This window comes from Bombina bombina, chromosome 4 (assembly GCF_027579735.1).
Source record: "Bombina bombina isolate aBomBom1 chromosome 4, aBomBom1.pri, whole genome shotgun sequence".
NCBI lineage: Eukaryota > Metazoa > Chordata > Amphibia > Anura > Bombinatoridae > Bombina > Bombina bombina.
The window spans coordinates 172,325,085-172,348,474 of NC_069502.1; the positions used below are offsets into that span (position 1 = coordinate 172,325,085).

Here is a 23,390-nt window from a genome sequence, read left to right on the forward strand (position 1 = left end):
ACCACAACAAATTGTTTGCAGGCAGAAGAATAAACCCACAAATAATATTATTATTTGTGGGTTTATTCTTCTGCCTGCAAACAATTTGGTGGTGGGATTACGTATTGATGTTGTGTTTTATGTGTTCAATTTTGTTATTTTTTCTTCTTTGTTCAACAGTTGTTCATTTGTCTTGATGAAGGCTTCTATGTAAGCCGAAACGTCGACCTATCCTTATGACTTTCTAACGTTATTGTAACAAGCAATAAACTAACTTTGATGTATACAAATCCTGAGAGTGCCCTCACTTTCCTAGCTTATATATATATATATATATATATATATATATATATATTTATATATACAGTAGATATATAAAATTTACCTTTAAGACACATAACTCTACCATTAATTTTCTTGACCTAAATTTGAATAGTACAGTTGGTGATAATTGAATAAAAACTTCAATATACAGAAAGCCTATATCGGGGAACACTGTATTACATGGTAAAAGTAATCATCCCCCCAATGTACCTTATTCTATTGCAAAAGGTCAATTTATTAGGATCAAGAGAAATTGCTCTGAGGATTTAGAATATTTAGCCCAAAGTGAGGATCTAGAAGATAGATTAAAACAAAGAGGTTACAAAGACACAGCAATACTAAAACCCAAAATGGAGGTCAATAGTATAGATAGGCAAATACTTTTGCTAGACAAGAAGAAACCTAAGAATTCTTATGAGGATCAGGTGACATTTGTCACTCAATACTCGTCAGACTACTATGACATCTGCAGAATCATTCGGAAGCATTTGCCTATGCTTCATGCAGATGAAAATTAAGTCAAAACGATTGAGAAAGGTTGTAGATTCTCTTACAGTAGAGGTTTTACTATAGGCAATCAAGTATCCCCTAGTGTTCTTACCACTAGACGAAAAAATCCAAGTACTTGGCTTGACTCTAAAGGGATGTTTAAATGCGGATACAATGTGTGTATTCCATGCACATTCATCCTAAAAGGTGATAGGTTTGATTCTGCAGTCACAGCCAAAAAATATAAAGTCAACAGTTGTGTAAACTGCAGATCTAAAAATGTCATATACCTCATTTGGTGTACGTGTACAAAGAAGCAGTATATAGGGTGTACTTCGAGAGAAGTCAGAGAAAGAATCAGACAACACCTATCAGACATAAAAAGATCAGATCCCTCCTCTGAAATGGCCAAACATTTTATTTATGAACACAATAGTTCAAATGTGACTTTTAGATGGATGGTAATAGAACAGGTTATGGTACCACCCAGAGGTGGGGACATGAGTAAAGTAGTATTGAAACAAGAAGCATACTGGATCTTTACACTTGAATCACGTATACCCAAGGGTTAAAACTCAGTGTATGATTTAGTAAATTTTCGGGAATAGTGATTTTTATATCCTCTATATATAATGAATATTAGCAATAATTGAAATATATAAGTATCCACTATATCTAGATGATACAGCTGAGTTTATAACTTTGGTTTGAATGTTTCCATTGTGTATAGATTTTTTCAATTAATTTATTTTATACATGACAACATATGTATTCTCTTAATGTCTACTAACAAACAATAAATGACAAATAAAATATTATTGTCATGGTATAAGCTATGATACTGACATACATAACAAATTTGCGTTGATAGTATCCTTGAATTGGAACCTCGTTTTTTTGTATAAATTTTTCATCATTTTTTCGTTATGCTATGGCTATTTTAATGTAATTGATTTTATTTTATTGTATTATAATATAATGTCTTATCATTATCATTTATCATTTTTTATTCTATGATTAATGTATGAACCTCTATCTATGTTCAGAGGTATTATCCTAAGACAATATTATATCATTATATTATGTTATTTCTTGTCATGTAACTCAAACAGCCAGTGTTTGAATATAAATTTTGAATATAAATTTAAATACAAGGTTTAGATTCACTTGGAAACATTTACATTTTGTTAGCTATTATTTCTTATTGCTATATTATTTATTTATCTATCAATTTATGCATTTGTATAAGCTATTGACTGTTTCTTGCTTTGTCTATGTGCTTATATTGAAATTATTATGTATATCAACATATGTTTGGTAAAATATTCTATCACTTACTTTTTTCGTGTTTAAACATATGTAACTATCCAGATGCAATGCATTTCATTTAATTTGTAGTATCCAATAGCATGTCAGTATTGTTCTTAAATATGGCGGTAATCTAGTTGAGCTTTAGTCTATGAGTAAGGCCATTTGGCGAAACATGTCAGACACTTTTTTTCTGATTATTGTTATACTTTTAATTGGACCATTAAAGTTGGACGTTTTATTTCACAGTTCCAGATTATTTGCCTTTTTTGTTCTATCATATATATATATATATATATATATATATACACAAACACACATAGACAATATATAAGTATTATTTAATAATATATAATATAATAATATTGTGTATAAATATATATATATATATATATATATATATATAAACATTTTGAGAGATTTAAATAAATAAATATATACAAAGTATATATATATATATATATATATATATATATATATATATAAATGTGGGTGATAATATAACAATTATGTAAAGGAAGAGAGAGACTTGTAACTGTAAGGTTAATAGATGATGATATGAGTCAGTGTCACTCATTGCCTGATCTTACAATCAAATTCTTACACTGACAATCAAATTCAATTGTCACAGGCTGTGAGGCTGGCTCTGCAAAAGTAATCTAAACTTGCTGAAGTTTCTGAGCTGACGGAGTGAATTCACACTCAGTGTCAGCGCGGGTCTTCTTGCTGACGTGACGTCAGGCGCATGATCACATGACGTCTGACAGTCTCACAGCACACACAGATCAGGAAGCATGCTGTGCCCACTGTCTGCTTGTAGTCCGGACTAGTTCATTTCAGATGAGTAGCAGGCTAGAAGTGGTGCCAGTAGTGAGTGGGAAGTGGAACACGGGCTGGGTAGGTTGGGTTAGGTACAGCCGGAAGCGACCTGGTCTGGACCGGACTGTAAACAAATTGAAACACTTGTCTTTGAATCATCCTAAAAGCTGCCTATGTCCGTTTTTTTAACACATAATACAGGGAAGTAACCTTAAATAACTGACTGTCCGGTCAAATACCGGACACCTGGCAACCCTATTAACAATATACAGTCTGTGTAATATACGGATGTTCTAGCTGTGGTTGTTCTCTGTAAACCCCTGTGATTTTAACACACGTTTTAATAAATTGTTTTAACATTCACTTCTATCTGCTCCTGTTGGAGTCTCCTGCTTTTATATCTAGAGCTTGATGTGAAGCTCTGCAGTATGTGAGTATACTACTTACATGTACCCTTTAGTCTCACAGGACTTCACCATTGATCTGTTTTATTTGAGGTTAACCCTTGGAGTTTGACTGCAGCATTCATTTCCACTGAGAAGAAATTCCTGCGATCACTTATGCACATTTTGAGTTGGGATTTAGTCTCCAATTGACTTATTTGGACATATCCTTTTTGCACTAACACGTTTTTTGTATGAATGGAATCTATGCTGTCAGTATATAGCCGGGTTATAACACAATATATTTAATAATTATTCTTTAAAATAAACCCACAATCAAATATGCATATACTAGAAACCATAAAATTAATATAAATTCCTGAATTCATTATTATTAGTTAATATCTATGAACACATTGAAATATATTTGTAGGAACCAGAATATGAATCAATATTATACACGTTTAAAACTTAAAATATGCTATGCAAAGTTCATAAAAGTTTACCTTTAAAATTAGCCTTATTCACAATAGCCTTTCATTCAATTAACACAATGAGATTCCAAGATATTCAGCTACTAACATTCAAGCAATACACTCAGCTATTTAACCACAATTTATCCTATATAATTCCAATTTAAAACATCAGAAATTGTATATATTATTTGTGCCAATAACCAAACTCTGAGTTATAACTCTATATTTGCACAGATAAAACAACTTAGCATTAAGGATATATGTTTAACAATACATAGGCTATGAATATAAGCTAAAATACAAACTGCTCTTTTAAATCTCTTAACTACAATTTGAACATGGTCTTACCAATAACCTTTGTTTCAAATATTAAAAATTAGAACAATTATACATCACCAATTTGAACCAATTTGTAGTTGTCTTTTCCAAATATCTTTAGATCATCTCATTTGAAGGAAAGTTATAGCATAGATCAAGGTAAGTTTTCATTTCCTTGCTTAAAATGACTTTGTCCCCAAGAGAATGGCTGCCAGTTATCAATCATTAGTGACAAGCAGATCACCAAAAACTGTCCTTGTCATGCATTTAGCTATTCCTTATATAATCATTGATGATCTTTTTTTGTTCACGCCCACAGTACTTGTCCCGTCTCATTGGACACTCGGGAGGTCCCATCGGATTGGCCCTGGAAAATTTCATTTTTAAGAGCCAAAGCCTTCTGGCTGTAATACTGGACCTTGGCCATCGGGGGGCAACATGACAAACACACAGACTCATTTAGTCCTAACATTCATGTTTGCTACAATTTAAATATCTTCCATATAATGATTATTTAAAATCATCATCATTTCTTGCATTAATTACTTACACTCCGAATTCCAGGCAGGATAGCATCATGTGAATTTTCTGATTATTCCAATACTAAATACAGTATGTTTTTAACATTAGATTATATCAAAGCAATTATACTGCTAATTTCCAAAATTATAGCATTTATACATCATTTATATTTTAAAAGATGTATTTAAACTTTCATAAACATTTAGTGTATAATCATATGACATGACTCAGATCATCCCATGCAGGCAATCCTGTATTTAGTATCTTTTAGCCCCATCTGAAAGATAGAAAAACCATATGTTATATATATTTAAAAAAAAAGGGATTATTACAACTGTTATTTAATCCATTACAAATTTATATATATATTCAATACATTCTGAGGCATACATTTAATATGTTATCAGTTGTATTTTCAGTAAATTTCAAAGTTACATTGTAACATGTGCTTTTGCTGTGTGTTATGTTGGTACATGGGAAACTCCACAGGAGATAATTTACACATGGTCGTTAAATTACAGTTCCTTTGGAAGATGTTTGTATCTTCAAACATCTTCCCAGACGGAGCGGCTCCTTACCTTGGCAGGAAACCCATATATGGGCATGTATCCTGATCTAGGCACCATGTGTATCTTTGTTTGAAAAAGATCTAATCTCATCAAGTGGTGAGGTGAAAAAAAAAATGTTTTGAAGTTTGTATTCCCAGCTAGGGAGCAAATGCTGTCTTTTGAAGTTTCTTGGGACATCCTGTCTGTATTTTAGTCTTGAGATGTGTATTCAAATCATGTGGATTTTAAGTCAATTCCTGACATCAGAATTGCAACCCTATTTTAATATCTGATAAAAATATGGCTTCATACATGAACACATTCCCCTGTCCTATTTACATATATATATATATATATATATATATATATATATATATATATATATATATATATATATATATATATATATATATATATATATATATATATGTTATTTACCTGTACCCTGACAATGCCAACAGAACCAACAGCAGAAATGGGATACTCCAGTTAAATTCAGAATTAGAACAGCAGTGTTTTCTCCATTGAGAAACATCTTCACTCTAGACAGGGTTCCACAAGCAGCTAATGATTAATACCTTTGCTAATAGACATGTTCCACTTGCATTAAAGGGACAGTCTACACCAGAATGTTTATTGTTTGAAAAGATATATAATCCCTTTATTACCTATTCCCTAGTTTTGTTTAACCAACAGTTATATTAATACACATTTTACCTCTGTGATTACCTTGTATCTAAACCTCTGCAAACTGCCCCCTTATTTCAGTTCTTTTGACAGACATCCATTTTAGCCAATCAGAGCTGGCTCACTGGAACTCCACGTGCTTGAGCACAGTGTTATCTATATGACAAATGTGAACTAACACCCTCTAGTGGTAAAAAACTGTCAAAATGCCCCGAGAGAAGAGGCAGCCTTCAAGCGCTTAGAAATTAGCGTATGAACCTCCTAGGTTTAGCTTTCATCTAAGAATACCAAGAGAACAAAGCAAAATTGGTGATAAAAGTAAATTGGAAAATTGTTTAAAATTACATTCTCTATCTAAATCATGAAAGTTTATTTTGGACTAGACTGTCCCTAAAAGAGATTAGTTGTTACACAAAAACACTTTATACTAATTAACCCCATGCTCAGTCTGCTGTATGACCATTACAACCACAAGAAAAAAATAATAATTCGTGTTTTATCTTCTATTACTCTCGTCAAGGTAACGGCTGTATTCTGTAGTTGCTGACTTTACCTGTGCCCCCTACCTATTCTTTACTGCAGAGCAATTTACAACTAAAGTGTAAAATAATGTAATGTAATTTTCAGGTTTTAATAAAAAATATACTCAGACGTTTACACATGACATAACGTTTCCCATGAAATACATTTAATATTTTGTTGCCACGTTCAAATAACCTCTATAACACAAAATATTCGTATTCAATCACTATCGCCTCTACCACTAGACATAGACAAGAACTATTTTTTATAATTGAGAAGTTTCAGAGTTGACGCACAGTACGTCCTACGATCACATGACTTTTCACCAGCCAAGCCGTATCACTGGTTTCCCTCTTTATTCCCTATGGGCGGAGGGATATAATCTCCAAGAATAATGTTTCGGCTGACTGAGTATGTGTTTGAGACTTGTGAAAGATAATGCAGGCAGTTGCAGTTGTCTTCGGTATCCATCCGCTGGAGTCATACTTTGGGAGCGCCCTGTATTCTTAGGTGCTTTTTCTTTGTTTTGGAGGTGCTCGGGAGAACATAGAGGTACGTACTTATGTGTTCTTGTATAAAGTGGTCTGTCTGAGTACTGTGGTGCTGTTCTTGTATTTATTTATTTTGATACAATGGCTGCTACCAAGTGTTAAACACATTGTGTTGTGTGCAGTCGTCCTCGCAGGTAAAGAATATGTGTATTTTAAGTCACTATGTGTCCCATAATATAAGTGCAAATGTGATGCTCCAATTATCCAGAATATCTGAACAGGTGTCAATAGGTAAAAATTACTAAACCTCATCTTGGGCACCACCAGATCATCATGTGTTGTTCTAAGCAGCTGATTCAGTGAAGCACACTGTCCTCTCCTATATTAGGTGAATCAGCTGCATAAAATAATATCTTAAAAACTGGTGCAGCTGGAGTGAGATTTTAGTTTATAGTGTGACCAATCCATCCTGGTGTCTCTGTGTGCTCCCTATCCTGTGTCTTTCCATGTGTCCCCTCCATCCTGTGTTTGTAAGACTAGGTGTCATTGTGTATTTGTTCCATCCTTTGTGTTTCGTTGTTCACATCATCTTCTTTGTGATCAGATGTCACTGTGTGTGTTTCCACCATTCTGTGTAGGACCAGGTGCCACTATGTGTCCTCTCTACCCTGTTTGTGTGTGGGGGATAGAACAAATTATGCTGTGTGTGATACCTCCATTCTGTATTTACGTCATGGCTTGACAGGTTGTCATCACTCCTATAATTTTAGTTTTAAAAATATATGGCTTGCTCTTAAAAATGAGAAATTCACGGTGTGGCCCTTTCATGTTTTGTATATATGTGGTCAGGAGGATTAATTTGGTTTCCCCTTTACTGGTCCACAAATCACTTTGATTGAACTATAAATATTTAATTATGCTTAATAAAACAACTTTACAAAATGTAGTTGTTCAATTTTCCAATTCTGAAGGTTGGAATTGCACAAGACAGGTGCCACAATCCTGCTACATATATGTCCCTTATTGGCCTCAGCAAAGATGATCAGATAAACTGTAAACCAATGGAACCTTTGCTAACAAAACGGCAGTAGCTAGTTATGTTAGAAGTCCTTATTTGCTTCTCTAAATAAGGCAAGTGAAAGAAGAAGACTGGCTATTACTGAAAACAACCTTTTTTCCCCCCCATACTCACCTGGTAAGTTAATTTATTACAAGACAGCAGATAAAAATATTGCAATTACAAGGTGTTTACTGTTTCTTTAAATTTATTTATAATGCAAGTTGTCAATATTTTATTTTAATTTTTTTCTGTATGACCAGATGTCATCTCATGTGTATGCACTTCCCCATGTCTTGTCACTGTTTGTGTCCTTCATCCTGTGTGTGTGATTTTGTCACAGTTTGCTTTCCTGTCACATGCCAAATTTAATTACACGTCTATTTAGATCTATATGTGACGGGGTGTCACACTGTCACTTTATCTACTTCTCTTTCTGTTTGTGTGGGACAAAGTCGCAACTGTAGTGACCAAGAGTCACTATGTGTTCCCTTCAACTTTTTTGGTTTATTATTATTTATTTGTTTAGTGCCGCCAAGTTCCGTAGCGCTGGGTACAGTGATAGGGGTATCCAATGACAAGGATTTGTGATAAAATACAAATCTAGTACAGGAGGAAGAGGGCCCTGCTCTGGAGAGCTCACAGTCTACAGGTTTAGGGTGCAGAGACATTTAGGTTGGGGTAGCTTGTCACATTGGTTGTAGTTGCAGCAGTGAGTCAGGCAGTTCATTTATTAGTTTGGCTCAGATGAGGGATGGAGGAGAGATGGTAAGCCTCTATGAATAGGTGGGTTTTCAAGGAGCGTCTGAAGCTATACAAGGTTGGAGACAGTCTTATGGAGCGGGGTAGAGAGTTCCAGAGGACAGGAGCAGCACGCGCAAAGTCTTGGAGGTGGGAGTGGGACGTAGAGATAACAGGAGAGTAGAGACGTAGGTCAGAGCTTGATCGAAGAGGACCGGATGGGGAATATTTCACGATGAGAGAGGAAATATAGTTAGGAGTTAGACTGTTTAGTGCTTTGTAAGTTAGGGTTAATACTTTAAATTGTATTCTGGAGTGTATAGGGAGCCTGTGTAGACTGGCAGAGCGGAGCAGCTGATGTAGATCGGCAATTTAAGTCTACCAGAAGCATTCATAATAGATTGGAGGGAGGAAAGGCAGTGTTTTGGAAGGCCATTTAGGAGTAGATTGCAATAATCAATGCGTGACAAAATTAGGAAATGAATAAGTATTTTTGTAGTTTTTTGAGTAAGGAAGGGACAAATTAATCGGACTTTACTGTTCCTACTCTATCCCTAGTCTCTGACCTGGTATCTCTATCTATGCAGTTGTATAGTCTTATCTCTGATGCTTGGATACCTATGGAGTTTACATTTATATTACATATACCATGGATCATATTTCTAATTTTAGTTCTTTGATCATTATATATTTTTTGAGGTTATAATAATGTTTCAAATGATCTGTATTGCATTATCTGTGATAAGAGATTGACATGTTAATATTTTTTTTGTTTTGTTTTCCTTAGGGCGAATATTAAATATTAGTTATTGTGTCATTCTGACTGGGGATTTCTGCCAGCTTAAGTCCAAATCAAAGAGGAAAAAAAAAGTCCTCATGGAATAGTTTCTTTTTCCTGTGTCTTGGAGTATGGACCGATTTCTGCAGCTGTCTACTAGTCTTTTGATCTCGGATTTTTTTTTATATGAGACTGAGCAACTTTAGGGTGGACGATATGAAGTCTTGGTGGCCTTTGGGACAGCTGATTCCGGCCTCTCCTCTCTCTGCTTTATTTCTTTTGCTGTCATACAACCTTTTGCAAGCTGAGCTGACAGCAGCAGGAAATCAATGGGAATTTCACGATGAACATCGCGGTAAGCAGTATGTGTGTGTTAATGCAAAAGATTAAATTTAAAGGGACCTTGTACACTATATTCTTCTTTGCATAAATGTTTTGTAGATGATTCATTTATATAGCCCATCTGGGAGTGTTTTTGTAACAATGTATAGTTTTGCTTTATCTTTTAATAACATTGTGCTGATTTTCAGACTCCTAAGCCCCACAGTGTCAGCTGTATAAGCATGTTTACAGACTCCTGCTGCTCCTGTTTGTTATCTGTCTTTTCATATGCAGGTGGAGGGGGTGTCTGCTCTTCCTGCTTTCCCAGCCCCTTTCAGTGGGTGTCCCAGCCTAACCTCATCAACAGTGCTAAACTAATTTTTTTAAAAGGTTTTATACTGGATTTTTAGATCAGTATCTGTGCATATTCTTCTTTATAGTAGTGTCTGTAAAGGGACAGTATACACCAATTCCCTATAACTGCATGTAATAGAGACTAAAAACCCACTTTTTTAATTTCATGGTTCAGACAGTGCCTACAATTTTAAACCGCTTTCCAATTTTTTTGTTGTTGTTGTTTTTCGTTTGTGTATTGTTCTCTATTTGCTCACATAAAATAAGACTTCAAAAGGGATAGCAAAGTGTCCAAATAGTAGTGTAGGCAGGGATAAAAAAAAGTCTGTTTAAAATTTAGGAGCCAGACAGTGGTATGTGTGTGAAGATATATGGAGAATTACACAAAAACGTAGGAGCCACCTTGCTGCTGAACTGAAAGTGACAATCTACTTAAAATGTTTGTTTAAGAAGATAGATAATCCCTTTATTATGCATTACCTTTTTACCTCTGTGATTACCTTGTATTTAAAGGGACACTGTACCCAAAATTTTTCTTTCATGATTCAGATTGAGCATGAAATTTTAAACAACTTTCTAATTTACTCCTATTATCAAATTTTCTTCATTTTCTTGGTATCTTTATTTGAAATGCAAGAATGTAAGTTTAGATGCCGGCCCATTTTTGGTGAACAACCTGGGTTGTCCTTGCTGATTGGGGGATAAATTCATCCACCAATAAAGTGCTGTCCAGAGTACTGAAACCAAAAAAATGCCCTTTTCAAATAATGATAGCAAGAGAACGCAGAAAAATTGATAATAGGAGTAAATTAGAAAGTTGCTTAAAATTGCATGCTCTTTCTGAATTACAAAAGAGAAAATTTGGGTTCAGTGTCCCTTTAAGGCTCTGCAGATTGCCCCTTATTTCAGTGCATTTTAGTCAGTGCTGTTCCTGCATAACTCCACGGAAGTGAGCACAATGTTATGTATACGACACACAGGATCCAAATGTGTAAGTAAGCAGCTGTTTGTTCCCTTCGGATTTTTAAGTAACCAAATTGATTCCTGTAAATGATCCACACTCTAAGATCTCTGCAAATCCAGATCTTGGAGAGCAGTGATCTTTTACAATAATCATTCTGGCTACAAAAATATATGAAGGGAAACGGGTGGCTGCTTACTTCCGCATTCGGATCCAAAAGCACATACCTACTGTCTGTCTGTGAAAAGCTAATAAAATGCACTGAGATAAGAGGCGGTTTGCAGGAGTTTAGAAACAGGCAGATATTTAGAGGTAATTAAGTATATTAATATAACAATGTTGGTTGTGCAAAGCTGGGGAATGGGTAGTAAAGGCATTATCTGCGCTAGTCTCACTCCAGGCACGTATTTTTGTTGTTGTTGTTGTGTCCTAGCTTTAAATGAAATGTTATAAATGTATAAAGAAATCTACAACTTCATTGTGTTTATGATTTACAGGGATATTGAAGGTATAGAAAGGTGAAATGTGCATTTCAATTTTAAATAGAAGCATTTTTATATTTTCATTAGCAAAAATGCTTTTATATTTAAATGTATCACTGTTTTCCTGCGGCATACGTAGATATCCTGTGAGGGTAATGCACTAGTATTCAAACACTGTCAGCAGTGCCTTGTATTGCACACAATAAGTCTTCATAGAAGCAATACCCACCACTACAAGCTCTCATCTTGGATACTGGTGCTGAAAGTATATTGCAAAATACTTCTATTTTTAAAATTTACCCATTCACATTTTAATTTTGAATTTTCTATATCTTTTTTAAAAAAATTATTTTATATTTGTATAATACTAGAAATGAAGAACTGTGTTGCATACAACAAAGCGATTAAGTCATAGTTGTGAAAACCTGTAGGTTAAATCACTGTTTTTTTGTTTGTTTTTTTTGGAGTTTTATACAACCTAAATTGGAACAGATCTTAATTGCATATGGCTTTCTCTAATTAAAGGCATAGTCTAGTCAAAATGAAACTTTCATGATTCAGATAGAGCACACACTTTTTAGCAACTTTCTAATTTACTCCTATTATCAATTTTCCTTTGTTCTCTGGCTATCTTTATTTGAAAAAGCAAAAAATGTAAGCTTAGGAGCCGGCCCATTTTTGGTTCAGAACCTTCATTTAGACACCAATCAGCAAGGTTCTGAACCAAAAATTCATAAGCTTCTAAGCTTACATTCTTGCTATTTCAAATAAACATACCTAGAGAAAGAAGATAAATTAGAGCATACTATTTTAAGCAACTTTCTATCTGAATCATGAAAGTTTAATTTTGACTAGACTGTTCCTTTTATCACAATCTTACCATAAGCTAAATAATGTAAGTATTCTCTTAAAGTGCAGAATATTGTGTGCCCATGTATGTTAGAGCTTATTTGTTTCTCTGCATTGTTATTAAGACACCATTAGCCTTGGGAACATAAATCACTTTTTGTTTTGAAAGAAGACACAAGCTTATAAATAAGAGACTCATTTATACTTCAGTTGTGACCTTTTCTTTGTAATATTGACCCATAACTACTTGTTAACTAGAATTATTTGTAAGCAATGACTGAATAATATATTTGCTATGTAATTATGTAGTGCTGTTTAAAATGCACTTTGAAAGGCTATGCGATTGTCTGACACTTGGTGTAATACCGACACAGAAGTCTCGTGTAAGACTAATGCATGGAGTACAGCACAGAAAAGGGATCACACAATTATTATTATTATTATTATTATATATTTTTTTTTTTTTTCAGCTCTGTTTCTCATAGTTAAAGGGACACGCAAGACAAAATTAAACTTTCATTATACAGACAGAACACACAATTTTAAACAACTTTCCAATTCACTTCCATTATCTAAAGGCACACTTTCTGAGGTACCAGAACCTACTGAGCATGTGCAAGATTCACAGAATATACGTATAAGTATTTGTGATTGGCTTATGGGTGTGACATGATGCAATAGGAGGGAAAATAGAATCAACTTTAAAATGTTCTACTCATTTTAAATTCAAACTAACTGCTTTTGCACTGTCTTTTTTATTTTTTTATTTTTTGTTATATATAATGCATTTACTGATTATGCTATACTACTGTGTTTAGTGGTCCTTTTTAACGTAAACTTTTCACTCTGCTCTACAAAATCCATAGACTTGTTTACAGGTTATTAAAGCATGCCAATAAATTAACTTATACATTGTGTTCCTTAAAGTGAATGTAAAGTTAAATCGTTTACCTAAAGTGAAACGATAGAAATGTAAAAAATGAATGCGAGTTTCATTCATGAAATATTTAGGGTATACTTATCTTTAGAGCTATTTCACTATAAACGTTAAACGGATAAGAGCTGAAGCTCCGGTCGCCATTTTCATCAATTGAATGACAGGTATTTACTGCAGCATCTCGGCTTACAGGTAACGTGGAAAGCAGGGTTTACCTGGGGCGCAGGACAATGCTAGGATGAGTATGAGGGGCTACTTTTTGTAGTTTGCTGGCATCTCTTGGATCTGCAATTTAGCTCATTTTTAGCCAGAGGAGTTCTCCTCGCAAATCAGTAACTTTCAGACCTTTCAGTTAGCATTGCCCCCTGTTACCATGATCGCCCCCATTTTGCCCCCTTGATCTGAGACACCCTTTTTACTGCAGACTGAGGCACAGGCAAGTTAAATATTTGGGGCCTGACTAGACTTCCCTAGTTTTTGATAAGTTTCAGAACAAATATTCCTGAGTTGATCATCTCTCTGTATTAATTTTTTTTCTTGACTCTATATTAAATATTTTAAAATATTCTTTATTGTCTTTCATACTGAAAATGTTATGTATTTGCTCCATCTCTTACATTTACCACATAGAAATAGAAATACTGCACTAGCCTACAGCCACTTTGAATATAAAGTACTTTACTTAATCTGCCATGCATACAGGTATTTAAGAGCGTTTTGGTATTTTATCCAGATTAAGACTTTGAGGAAGATATTTCAGAGGCTTACCTGCTTTCTCTTTGAGCTTGAGAAAGGAGGTAAGCCTCTGAAACGCGTTGCTCTAATTACCCAACTCCACTTTGTCCAAGAGGAGCACCTGTAATTGCAGGTGTAGGAAGAGGGGAGCTGTGATTATCCAAAAAGACTGTTATTGCTACTGCTTGCAGGACGCTGATGGGAAAAGAACCCCAAATATCTTCATCAAAGTGTTGTTCTGGATAAAATACCTACAATACAACTATTGGATGAAAATACTCTCCAGCCTAGTCCCAAGATTGCAAGGACTGTGAGGAGCTGACGTCAAAAGCGTCTGGTGTAAGTACTTGTATACACCTTTTTTTTTTTTTTTAACCTTTTGCCGCTGTTGTATTCTGTCAAAACGGCGCTAGGCTTTAACGCCGTTATGACGGAATACAACGTCATAGCCATTGGCTGTCCTGAAGCGAACTGTGCTTCCTGGATTTGATCGCGGTCTGGATTGCGTTCCTAGCGTCATAGGGACGCCCTCCAGACCCGATCCCATAATTTAAATCTCGCGATCGTGTGATTTCAATTTGTCTACATTGGAACGTAGACATTATAACCCTGTCATGAAAGAGTTAAACGCCAATACCGCTTGTAATGAAACCACCCTGTTTTCCCTTGTCTTTTTAGAAATCTATCATCACTAAGAAATCGATTCATTAACTTCATCAAATGAACTTTAGAGGAATTTTACAAAAATTAACTTTTAGAGGAGTTTTTTTTTTTCAAAAAATGAACTTTTTAAAGGATGAACTTTTTATTATATGTGCTTATATGAATTTGTTTAGGAAAATGTGTGTGTATTTTCATGTTTAACGTGTATTTTGATTGATCAATTTTAACCAATTATATTTCAGTTTTTAAAAAACTGAGATTGTTTGCATATAGTATTATGTTGGATTATTAAATTGTGTATTTTTACACTGCATCCTCACCTATACTTAATTAATTATAATTTAATTTATTTGAATTAAGGTACTACATTTAGAGACTGACAGACAGATACTGGCTAGCAGGTTTTAAAAAGTAGATATTCCCTATTTTTTTATCCAGCGCTTGCTTTCCTTTGTTTCAATATGAGAACTAGTTGTTGTTTTCAATTGTCACTAATATGTCCAATATTTATTATTGGTTCTTTCAAAGCCATTATCATTCTCCACGGTGAGCACATCCCCTATCCTCGAGGCCTAGGTTACCGATTTCCCCCCCCCCCCCCCCCCGTTAACTTGAAGAAGCCATTGGAGCTCCAATCATTTTCCTCTCTACTAACATTATTAAGAGTAGTTAATTGAATAGAGGAGCTTTATGACAATTTGGATATTACGCTACAGGACTTTAAGAGAGAGCTTTCTAATTAAAGGGACACTCAATAAAAATTAACCTTTCATTATTCAGATAGAGCATGCAATTTTAAACAACTTTCCAATTTACTTCCATTAACAAAATGTGCACAGTCTTTTTTTATATTTTAACTTTTTTAGTCACCAGCTCCTACTGAGCATGTGCAAGAATAATCGTGTATGCATTTGTGAATGGCTGCTGTCACATTGTATGTGTATGCATTTGTGATTGGCTGAGGGGCTGTTACATGGTACAGGGGGAGTGGATAAAGACTTAACTTTTAAAATTGTTAGAAAAAAATAATCTACTTCTCATTTGAAGTTCAGACTAAGTGCTATTCCATTGTCTTGTTATCTTGCATTTGTTGATTATGCAAATCTAATGTGTTGACTGGTCCTTTAAAAATTGTTCCACAATTTAAACAAGAGTAGTGAAATGCACAAGATTTTGGTGGCAGTTTCGGTCCCTACCTTTGGAGAGAGTGACGAGAGTGCCTTGCTACTGCTGGAAGCACCTCCTGAGGCTAAACTGAAGATCGGGGCGAGCAGTTGTGCGAGTGCCGAGAAGTCCCTGGACTGATCTACAGACATCTAAACTTAACATGCAGGAGACGTCAAGGAGCTTTTCATCTCTGAACGATCTCCAAGTAGGAGAGCGTTTGATGGTTCCCAGAGATAGGATGGATGTGCCTGGGAGTATAGCCGGCTCCTGGGTGCGCTGTTTCTATGTTTTTCAGCTCCTGGAGACAATATGTCAGATATTACTGCTGTTTAAGCCTGATGGCCCTATTGATTTTTGCCTTGGAGGGCTTCATGATGTCCATGAGCTCTTTAGCTTGGACTGCGACTTATCTAACTCACAGATCTGAGGACAATGAAGTCCGTCATTTTGTTGCAAACTGAGTGTTCGTGACTGCAAATATCCCATCTCATAGAATTGGCATCGGTTGATATGAGGACATACCTACCTTTTTTGCTTCAGTTTGATCCCTTTATTTTTCCTTTTTTGTATGATGATCCCAAGATCTGATGTGTAGTTATGTTTGATGCTGTAATGTCCTTTCCAGAAGTCCCCACTGGTCTTATGTTGGATATCTACCTACTAATAGCTTTTGGTCCTCTTTGTGTGAACAGAGCCATTGTTGATCAATATCAAATTGCTCCTATTGTCTTTTATTAACAAATTAGTTATATTCTACTAAAGTTGTGTGATTGCTTTAGATAAATCAAACTTACTGTACGGATTAACATTTTCAATATAGTTCATATTTTGAGATACTAATAATGTTTTCGTCGGTTAACTCTTATTAGGTCTATTTTAAGCCCTAAAGACAGAGGTTTTTCTGTGTTAAGGTAAGCGGGGATACTTGCCTAGATATGCTAATTATCTATGCAATAATTTCTGTTGTTTTACTTTTATGAAATGGAGGATTTTAATCTCTTGCTTTTATCTCTGCTATAATTACATTTTGATTTTGACCTGGAATGAGCTTTATTTAGCAGCAATCAAAAACCTATCTTCTGCTGAAGAGTTCTAATAAGAAGAATGAAACGGCTGAGCAGGTGTGTGTTTTTTTTTTTTTTTTTTTTTTTTTTTTTTTGCTGCACTTACCCCATTAGGGGGCTGCTGTGTTTTACACAGTATTGGAAGCAAAAGTCCTGAGATTTTGCATATCTAATATGCATATCTTACCCAGAATCCTCTGGTGCATTGGTAACAATGGAGTTTTTCTGGGTAAAGGAAATCAGTGATGCTTGCCTAGATGTGCTTATAGCCTATTCAATAATTTCTGTTGTGTCTTATATTTATATAAAAATATTCACATGTCGCCATCAAGTTGACTTTCCCTGATATAAGATAGTGTTTTACAGTTGGTCACATCCCCTCTCCAAACTGACCCATTTTACAGATACAAATATTCTGTAATCCAAACTTTTTCCTTTTTACAAGCAGTTTGGATAAAGGGGTGTGTATGTATGTACAGTGGATATAAAAAGTCTACACACCCCTGTTAAAATGTCAGGTTTCTGTGATGTAAAAAAATGAGACAAAGATAAATCATTTCAGAACTTTTTCCACCTTTTAATGTGACCTATAAACTGTACAACTCAATTAAAAAACAAACTGAAATCTTTTAGGTGGAGGGAAGAAAACCAAAAAAACTAAAATAATGTGGTTGCATAAGTGTGCACACACCACTGGGGATGTAGCTGTGTTCAGAATTAAGCAATCACATTCAAAATCATGTTAAATAGGAGTCCGCATACACCTGCCATCATTTTAAAGTGCCTCTGATTAACCCCAAATAAAGTTCAGTTGGTTTTTCCTGAAATTTTCTTAGTCGCATTCCCACAGCAAAAGCCATGGTCCACAGAGCTTTCAAAGCATCAGAGGGATCTCATTGTTAAAAGGTATCATTCAGGAGAAGGGTACAAAAGAATTTCCAAGGCATTAGATATACCATGGAACACAGTGAAGACAGTCATCATCAAGTGGAGAAAATATGGCACAACAGTGACATTACCAAGAACTGGACTTCCCTCCAAAATTGATGAAAAGACGAGAAGAAAACTGGTCTGGGAGGCTACCAAGAGGCCTACAGCAACATTATAGGAGCTGCAGGAATATCTGGCAAGTACTGGCTGTGTGGTACATGTGACACAAATCTCACGTACTCTTCATATGTATGGGGTAGAGTGGCAAGACGAAAGCCTTTTCTTGCGAAGAAAAGCATCCAAGCCAGGCTACATTTTGCAAAAACACATCTGAAGTCTCCCAAAAGCATGTGGGAAAAGGTGTTATGGTCTGATGAAACCAAGGTTGAATTTTTTGGCCATAATGCCAAAAGATATGTTTGGCGCAAAAACACTGCACATCACCAAAAGAACACCATACCCACAGTGTAGCATGGTGGTGGCAGCATCATGCTTTGGGGCTGTTTTTCTTCAGCTGGAACTGGGGCCTTAGTTAAGCTAGAGGGAATTATGAACAGTTCCAAATACCAGTCAATATTGGCACAAAACCTTCAGGCTTCTGCTAGAAAGCTGAACATGAAGAGGAACTTCATCTTTCAGCATGACAACTACCAAAAGCATACATCCAAATCAACAAAGGAATGGCTTCACCAGAAGAAGATTAAAGTTTTGGAATGGCCAAGACCTGAATCTGATTGAAAATCTGTAGGGTGATCAGAAGAGGACTGTGCACAGGAGATGCCCTCGCAATCTGACAGATTTGGAGTGTTTTTGCAAAGAAGAGTGGGCAAATCTTGCCAAGTCAAAATGTGCCATGCTGATAGACTCATACCCAAAAAGACTGAGTGCTGTAATAAAATCAAAAGGTGCTTCAACAAAGTATTAGTTTAAGGGTGTGCACACTTATGCAACCATATTTTATTTTTATATTTTCTTCCCTCTACCTAAAACATTTGTTTGTTTTTCAATTGAGTTGTACCGTTTATAGGTCACATTAAAGGTGGACAAAGTTTTGAAATGATTTATCTTTGTCTCATTTTTCTTTTTCAAGATGTGATGAGTCAACTGATTTCATACTTACTTACTTGTGGGATATCGCCTCCTGGTCAGCAGGAGTAGGCAAAGAGCACCACAGCAGAGCTGTATAAATAGCTCCTCCCGTCCCTCCCAACCCAGTCATTCTCTTTTGCCTGTGTTAGTGATAGGAAGAGGCAAAGTGAGGTGTTAGTTATAGATTCATCAATCAAGTGTATTATTTTTAAAAGTGGTGCCACTGTGTGCTACTTTGTTCTGGTGTGTAGCCTAGACCAGATCAGTCTCTTCAATAAAAAGAGAAGCATTTGGTGGCTTTAAAGCAATAGGAACTGGTGGGACATAATTCTCATTGCGCCTCCTATACATTTTTGCTGCCCTGATATAGATAGCCTAAGCACTTTTAACTCAGGCTGATCTTTGTCCACAGGGCTATGGGAGGGAAAGGACCTCTGAACACCTGCTGGACTGCCATGCTGTCGCACAACTTTCAAGGTAAGTGCAGACTTTTTATTCTGATGGAGCCTCAGAAGTGGAGCACTTTATTATGTGGTCAGGACTCCTACATGTAACAGGAGGGACAGCACATTCTTAGCAGGGGCTAAAAATCCAGCAGCAAGGCTAAGAAATGATACACACTATGTTACTGTATAGTCACATAAGCAAGGGCTAAGAAATAGGGCTCTTAATGTGATGGGTCAAATCACCTCTCTTAGTAGGAGAGGACTATGGCAGCTAATTTATGCAGACACTGCGGTTAATGTCAGCTATGTCTGTGAAGTCCAGGAGCTGGTTCCGTTTTTTGGTCTTACAGGCTGCAAATGTTAAATAGTGCTGCTATAACATTTATTGTTTCAAACTGGTGTATGGGTCACTCTTTGATCGTTTATTGTGCTGCATAACATGCATTGTCCCCAATATGTGTCCGAGGGTACAGTTTCTCTATCTACTGGTGGCCTATCTATAACAAAGGTTTTAATGGCGACCGGGAGATTGTTGGTTACACGCCCACGATGGGCGGAGTTGCTAGTTCGCGCCGCTTTTGTGCGCTTTCTGTTTTAGGCATACAAGTGCCGGGAGTTGGAGTGTCTTCACGCCCAAGAGGGGCGGAGCTCTGTGACGACTGTGTGGGATCCGCTCTTCTCCTTCATGTAGATGCCGGGGCTGAGCATCTCACACAGTCCAGTGTGGTTACCTTTCATTGCGGGTATAACACGCTGTGACAGTGCAGTTTTTATGTAGCTCATGTTTTCTCAATGTGTATTTCGCAAAAGAGAATAAGGGGTTAATAGTAATTTATGAGCCTTATGTTGTTGACATTTTGGTTGGGCACTTCAGCATGATTTGAGAACTGCTGCAGATTTTGTTGTTAATCATACCAACCCTGCATGTTTAAAGAAAGTTACTGTTTAGTATTTAAAGGGACAGTAACGTTTTTATCATCTGTTATTTTTATTTAAAGAATTCAGCTGTTTATTTGTTATTTCATCCTTGGTGTCTTAGGATGCAATAAATGCACATAACAAAGTTTCTTGCAGGATTTAAAGAGACGGTAACGTCTTTTTCTGTGCAAATTTTATGAAAGAATTTCAGTTGTTCATTTGTTCATTCATCCTTTGCGATTTTGATTGGAACAATAGCATACATAATGAGTTCATTTTTTGTGTGTACCTTTTTTAAAAAAAAAGATTAAATTATGTACCTACTCTCTCTACGGAGATTGCTATTATGAACAGGTGACAGTGGTCAAGTTAGACCATTCTTTTCTCCTATAGTGTTCCATGGAATTTTCTGGCCACATACGGTGCCCTGCTCTTCCTTTTACTCTCCATTCAGAGTTATGGTGCCTTATATGTTTTGTTTCCACGAGGTAGGAAACATTTCTTGAGGAAGTTTTTCAGTAGTTACTATTTCCAATGCTTTCTCCATATTACCAAAGGAGGGAGTTGCTTTGGGGTTTTCTGATTTTCAGGAAGATGTTCCCAATAGCTGATGCTGTCAGGGAATCTGGACGGGCGGTCCCTAAGGTGGAGGGGGCTATTTCCGTCTTGGCCTTGCAATCTACTATTCCTATTGGGGATAGTTTGGCCTTTTAAGACCCTATGGTCTAGCGGTTGGAGGGTCTACTTCTAAAGATCTATGTTCTCCAAGGTTTGCTATCGCAACCGGCTGCGTGCACACTTGTGTGACGGCATACTGATTCAATGTTTTTGTAGAATCTCTTAGGACTGAGATTTCTTTAAAGAATATCCGGATGTATCATCAAAGTCTAGGCTCCTGGCAATTCCTTACAAGGGAAAGACTTTGTTTGGTTCTGGCGAGGGTATTTCCTACTTCTAAGCAAGAGGGAATCTATTGGCAATTCAAGCCGCTGGGTAACCCGACCATTCTTGGAACATGGGTAGATAATTCGAGGTAACTCGATGCTGAATCCAAGTCAGCATGAGGGATTTTGCCCACGATCCGTGTGCGAATCTGGTAGGGGGCAGAATTCCTTATCATTCGGGCTTGTGTGCAGGATGTTCAGGATCCCTGTCTCAGGGATACAAACTGGATCAGAAATTCTTCTCCACAAGGAAGATTTTCTTTTTTCAAGTATATCTGTGAACCAGATAAAATGAGTGGCTTTCTTACATTGTGGGAGAGCTCTCTCTTCTTTGGGAGTGCTATGTTCCGTTCCATTACAGGGGCTTTATCGAGTCTGTAGTCCTCGAGATGGGAACTTTCAGACCTATTTTAGACCTCAAGAGTCTAAGCAAATTTCTCAGAGTTCCATCTTCAAGATGGAATCTGTTAGGACCATTCTTTCATTGATCTGGTGGATCTAAGGGAGCATATCTTCATGTTCCTATCCAGGGAGATCACCTTACGTTCCTGAAGTTTGACTTTCTGGACAAACCTTTTTCTTTTCGTGGCTCTCCCTTTTGGTCACTGAGATTCTGGGGTCTCTCTTGGTGGTTCTAAGACCGCGGGGCATTGCGGTGGCGCCTTATCTTAATCCAAGCGTCATCTTATCAACTACCGATGTCCCATACTGACATTGTGCTGTCCTCCCTGAGAACTTACGGGTGGACAGACTGGAGTACCCTTCCTGGGAACTCTCATCGACTCTATCCATGGGAATTTTTCTGACGTCAAAGTACAGGATTGTGATTACATGTCGAGCTCTTCAGTACAATCCTCGGCCGTCAGTGGCTTAGTGCATTGAGGTTATCGGATTGATGGTGGCGGTAATGGACATCATTCCGTTTGCTCGTTTTCATGTCAGGTCTCTGCTGCTGAGCATGCTCAGGCGGGGGAATAGTGATTATCCAGTTTTGTCCCATCAAATATTCATGGCTCTGGAGACAAGGGAATCTTTCTATGGTGGTTGTCGATGGAACATCGATCCCAGGGGACGTGCTTTCGCAGGCCCTCAGGGGAGATTGGGACATCGAATGCCAGTCTATTAGGATGGGGCTCAGTCTGGAACTTCTTAAGAGCTTAGGGAGTATGGACTCAAGCGACTCTCTCCTTTCCATCAACATCCTAGAGGTCAGTACGACATTTAATGCGCTTCAGACCTGGCATCAGTTGGCCTCGACTTATTTCATCAGATTCCAGTCGGACGACATAACGAGAGTGGCTTACGTCAGTCATCAGGACTTCAGTGGGCGGAGAATCTCTCCTGCCATCTGTCGGCATTCTCCCTCCCAGGGATAGAATACTGAGCGACAGATTTTCTGAGCAGGCAGACCTTTCATCCGGGGGAGCGTGGACTCCTCCCAGAAATGTTTTTATATCTGATTCTCAGATGGGGTCGGCCGGAGTTGCACCTTAGGGCGTCTTGTCAGTATGCCGAGCTTCTGAGATGCGGGTCCTGGCTAGGGACCCGAGTCGAGCTGAGATATGCCTTGGTAGTTCCTTGGTCATTCAGCCTAGCTTATGTATTTTTCCTGTTGCGTTCCTTCCCCGGGTTATTATTCAGGCCAAACGGGAAAGGATGTCGGCGATCCTCGTTGGTCAAGCGTGTGGTAGCCTACTATTTAGCTTTGCTGTCTAGCGAGCGGAGGGTTTGCAGTTTGAAACCGGCTGCAACTATTTGCACCTTGAATGTGTGCTACCAAGCTGTTTAATGATTTAGCTGGTTTTGGTATGCCGACTAGGTGGACATGTCATTCTGTCATCTTGGACACTTCCATTGAGGACGGACCTTCTCATTTGGGGTTCCTTCCGTCTCCAGAATCTTGTTTCTCTGCAGCTGTCTGCTTGGAGATTGGACGTTTACCTTTCCCTAGCGAGGTTTTTCTGTTTCGGTCTTTGATACTTTATTTTCAGGCACGTCAGCCTGTTAATAGGTGAATTCCCCATTAGATATGACGTAATTATCTTTCTTGGTGTGAATCCAGGGGCTACTCATGAAGTAAGGGTTAGG

The 23,390-nt window shown here is 37.0% G+C and overlaps 1 protein-coding gene across 1 annotated transcript in view; it reads left to right on the forward strand.

The window, feature by feature from the left end:
• The first annotated feature begins 6,773 nt into the window (after positions 1 to 6,773).
• The window catches only part of ADAM17 (ADAM metallopeptidase domain 17), a 306,921-nt gene continuing 290,304 nt past the window's right edge, over positions 6,774 to 23,390 (forward strand). The window contains exons 1-2 of the mRNA XM_053709701.1: positions 6,774 to 6,927; positions 9,452 to 9,797. Of these exons, the coding sequence (XP_053565676.1) occupies positions 9,629 to 9,797 (169 nt within the window). The 5' untranslated portion in view covers positions 6,774 to 6,927; positions 9,452 to 9,628. The remainder of the gene's footprint in view (positions 6,928 to 9,451; positions 9,798 to 23,390) is intronic.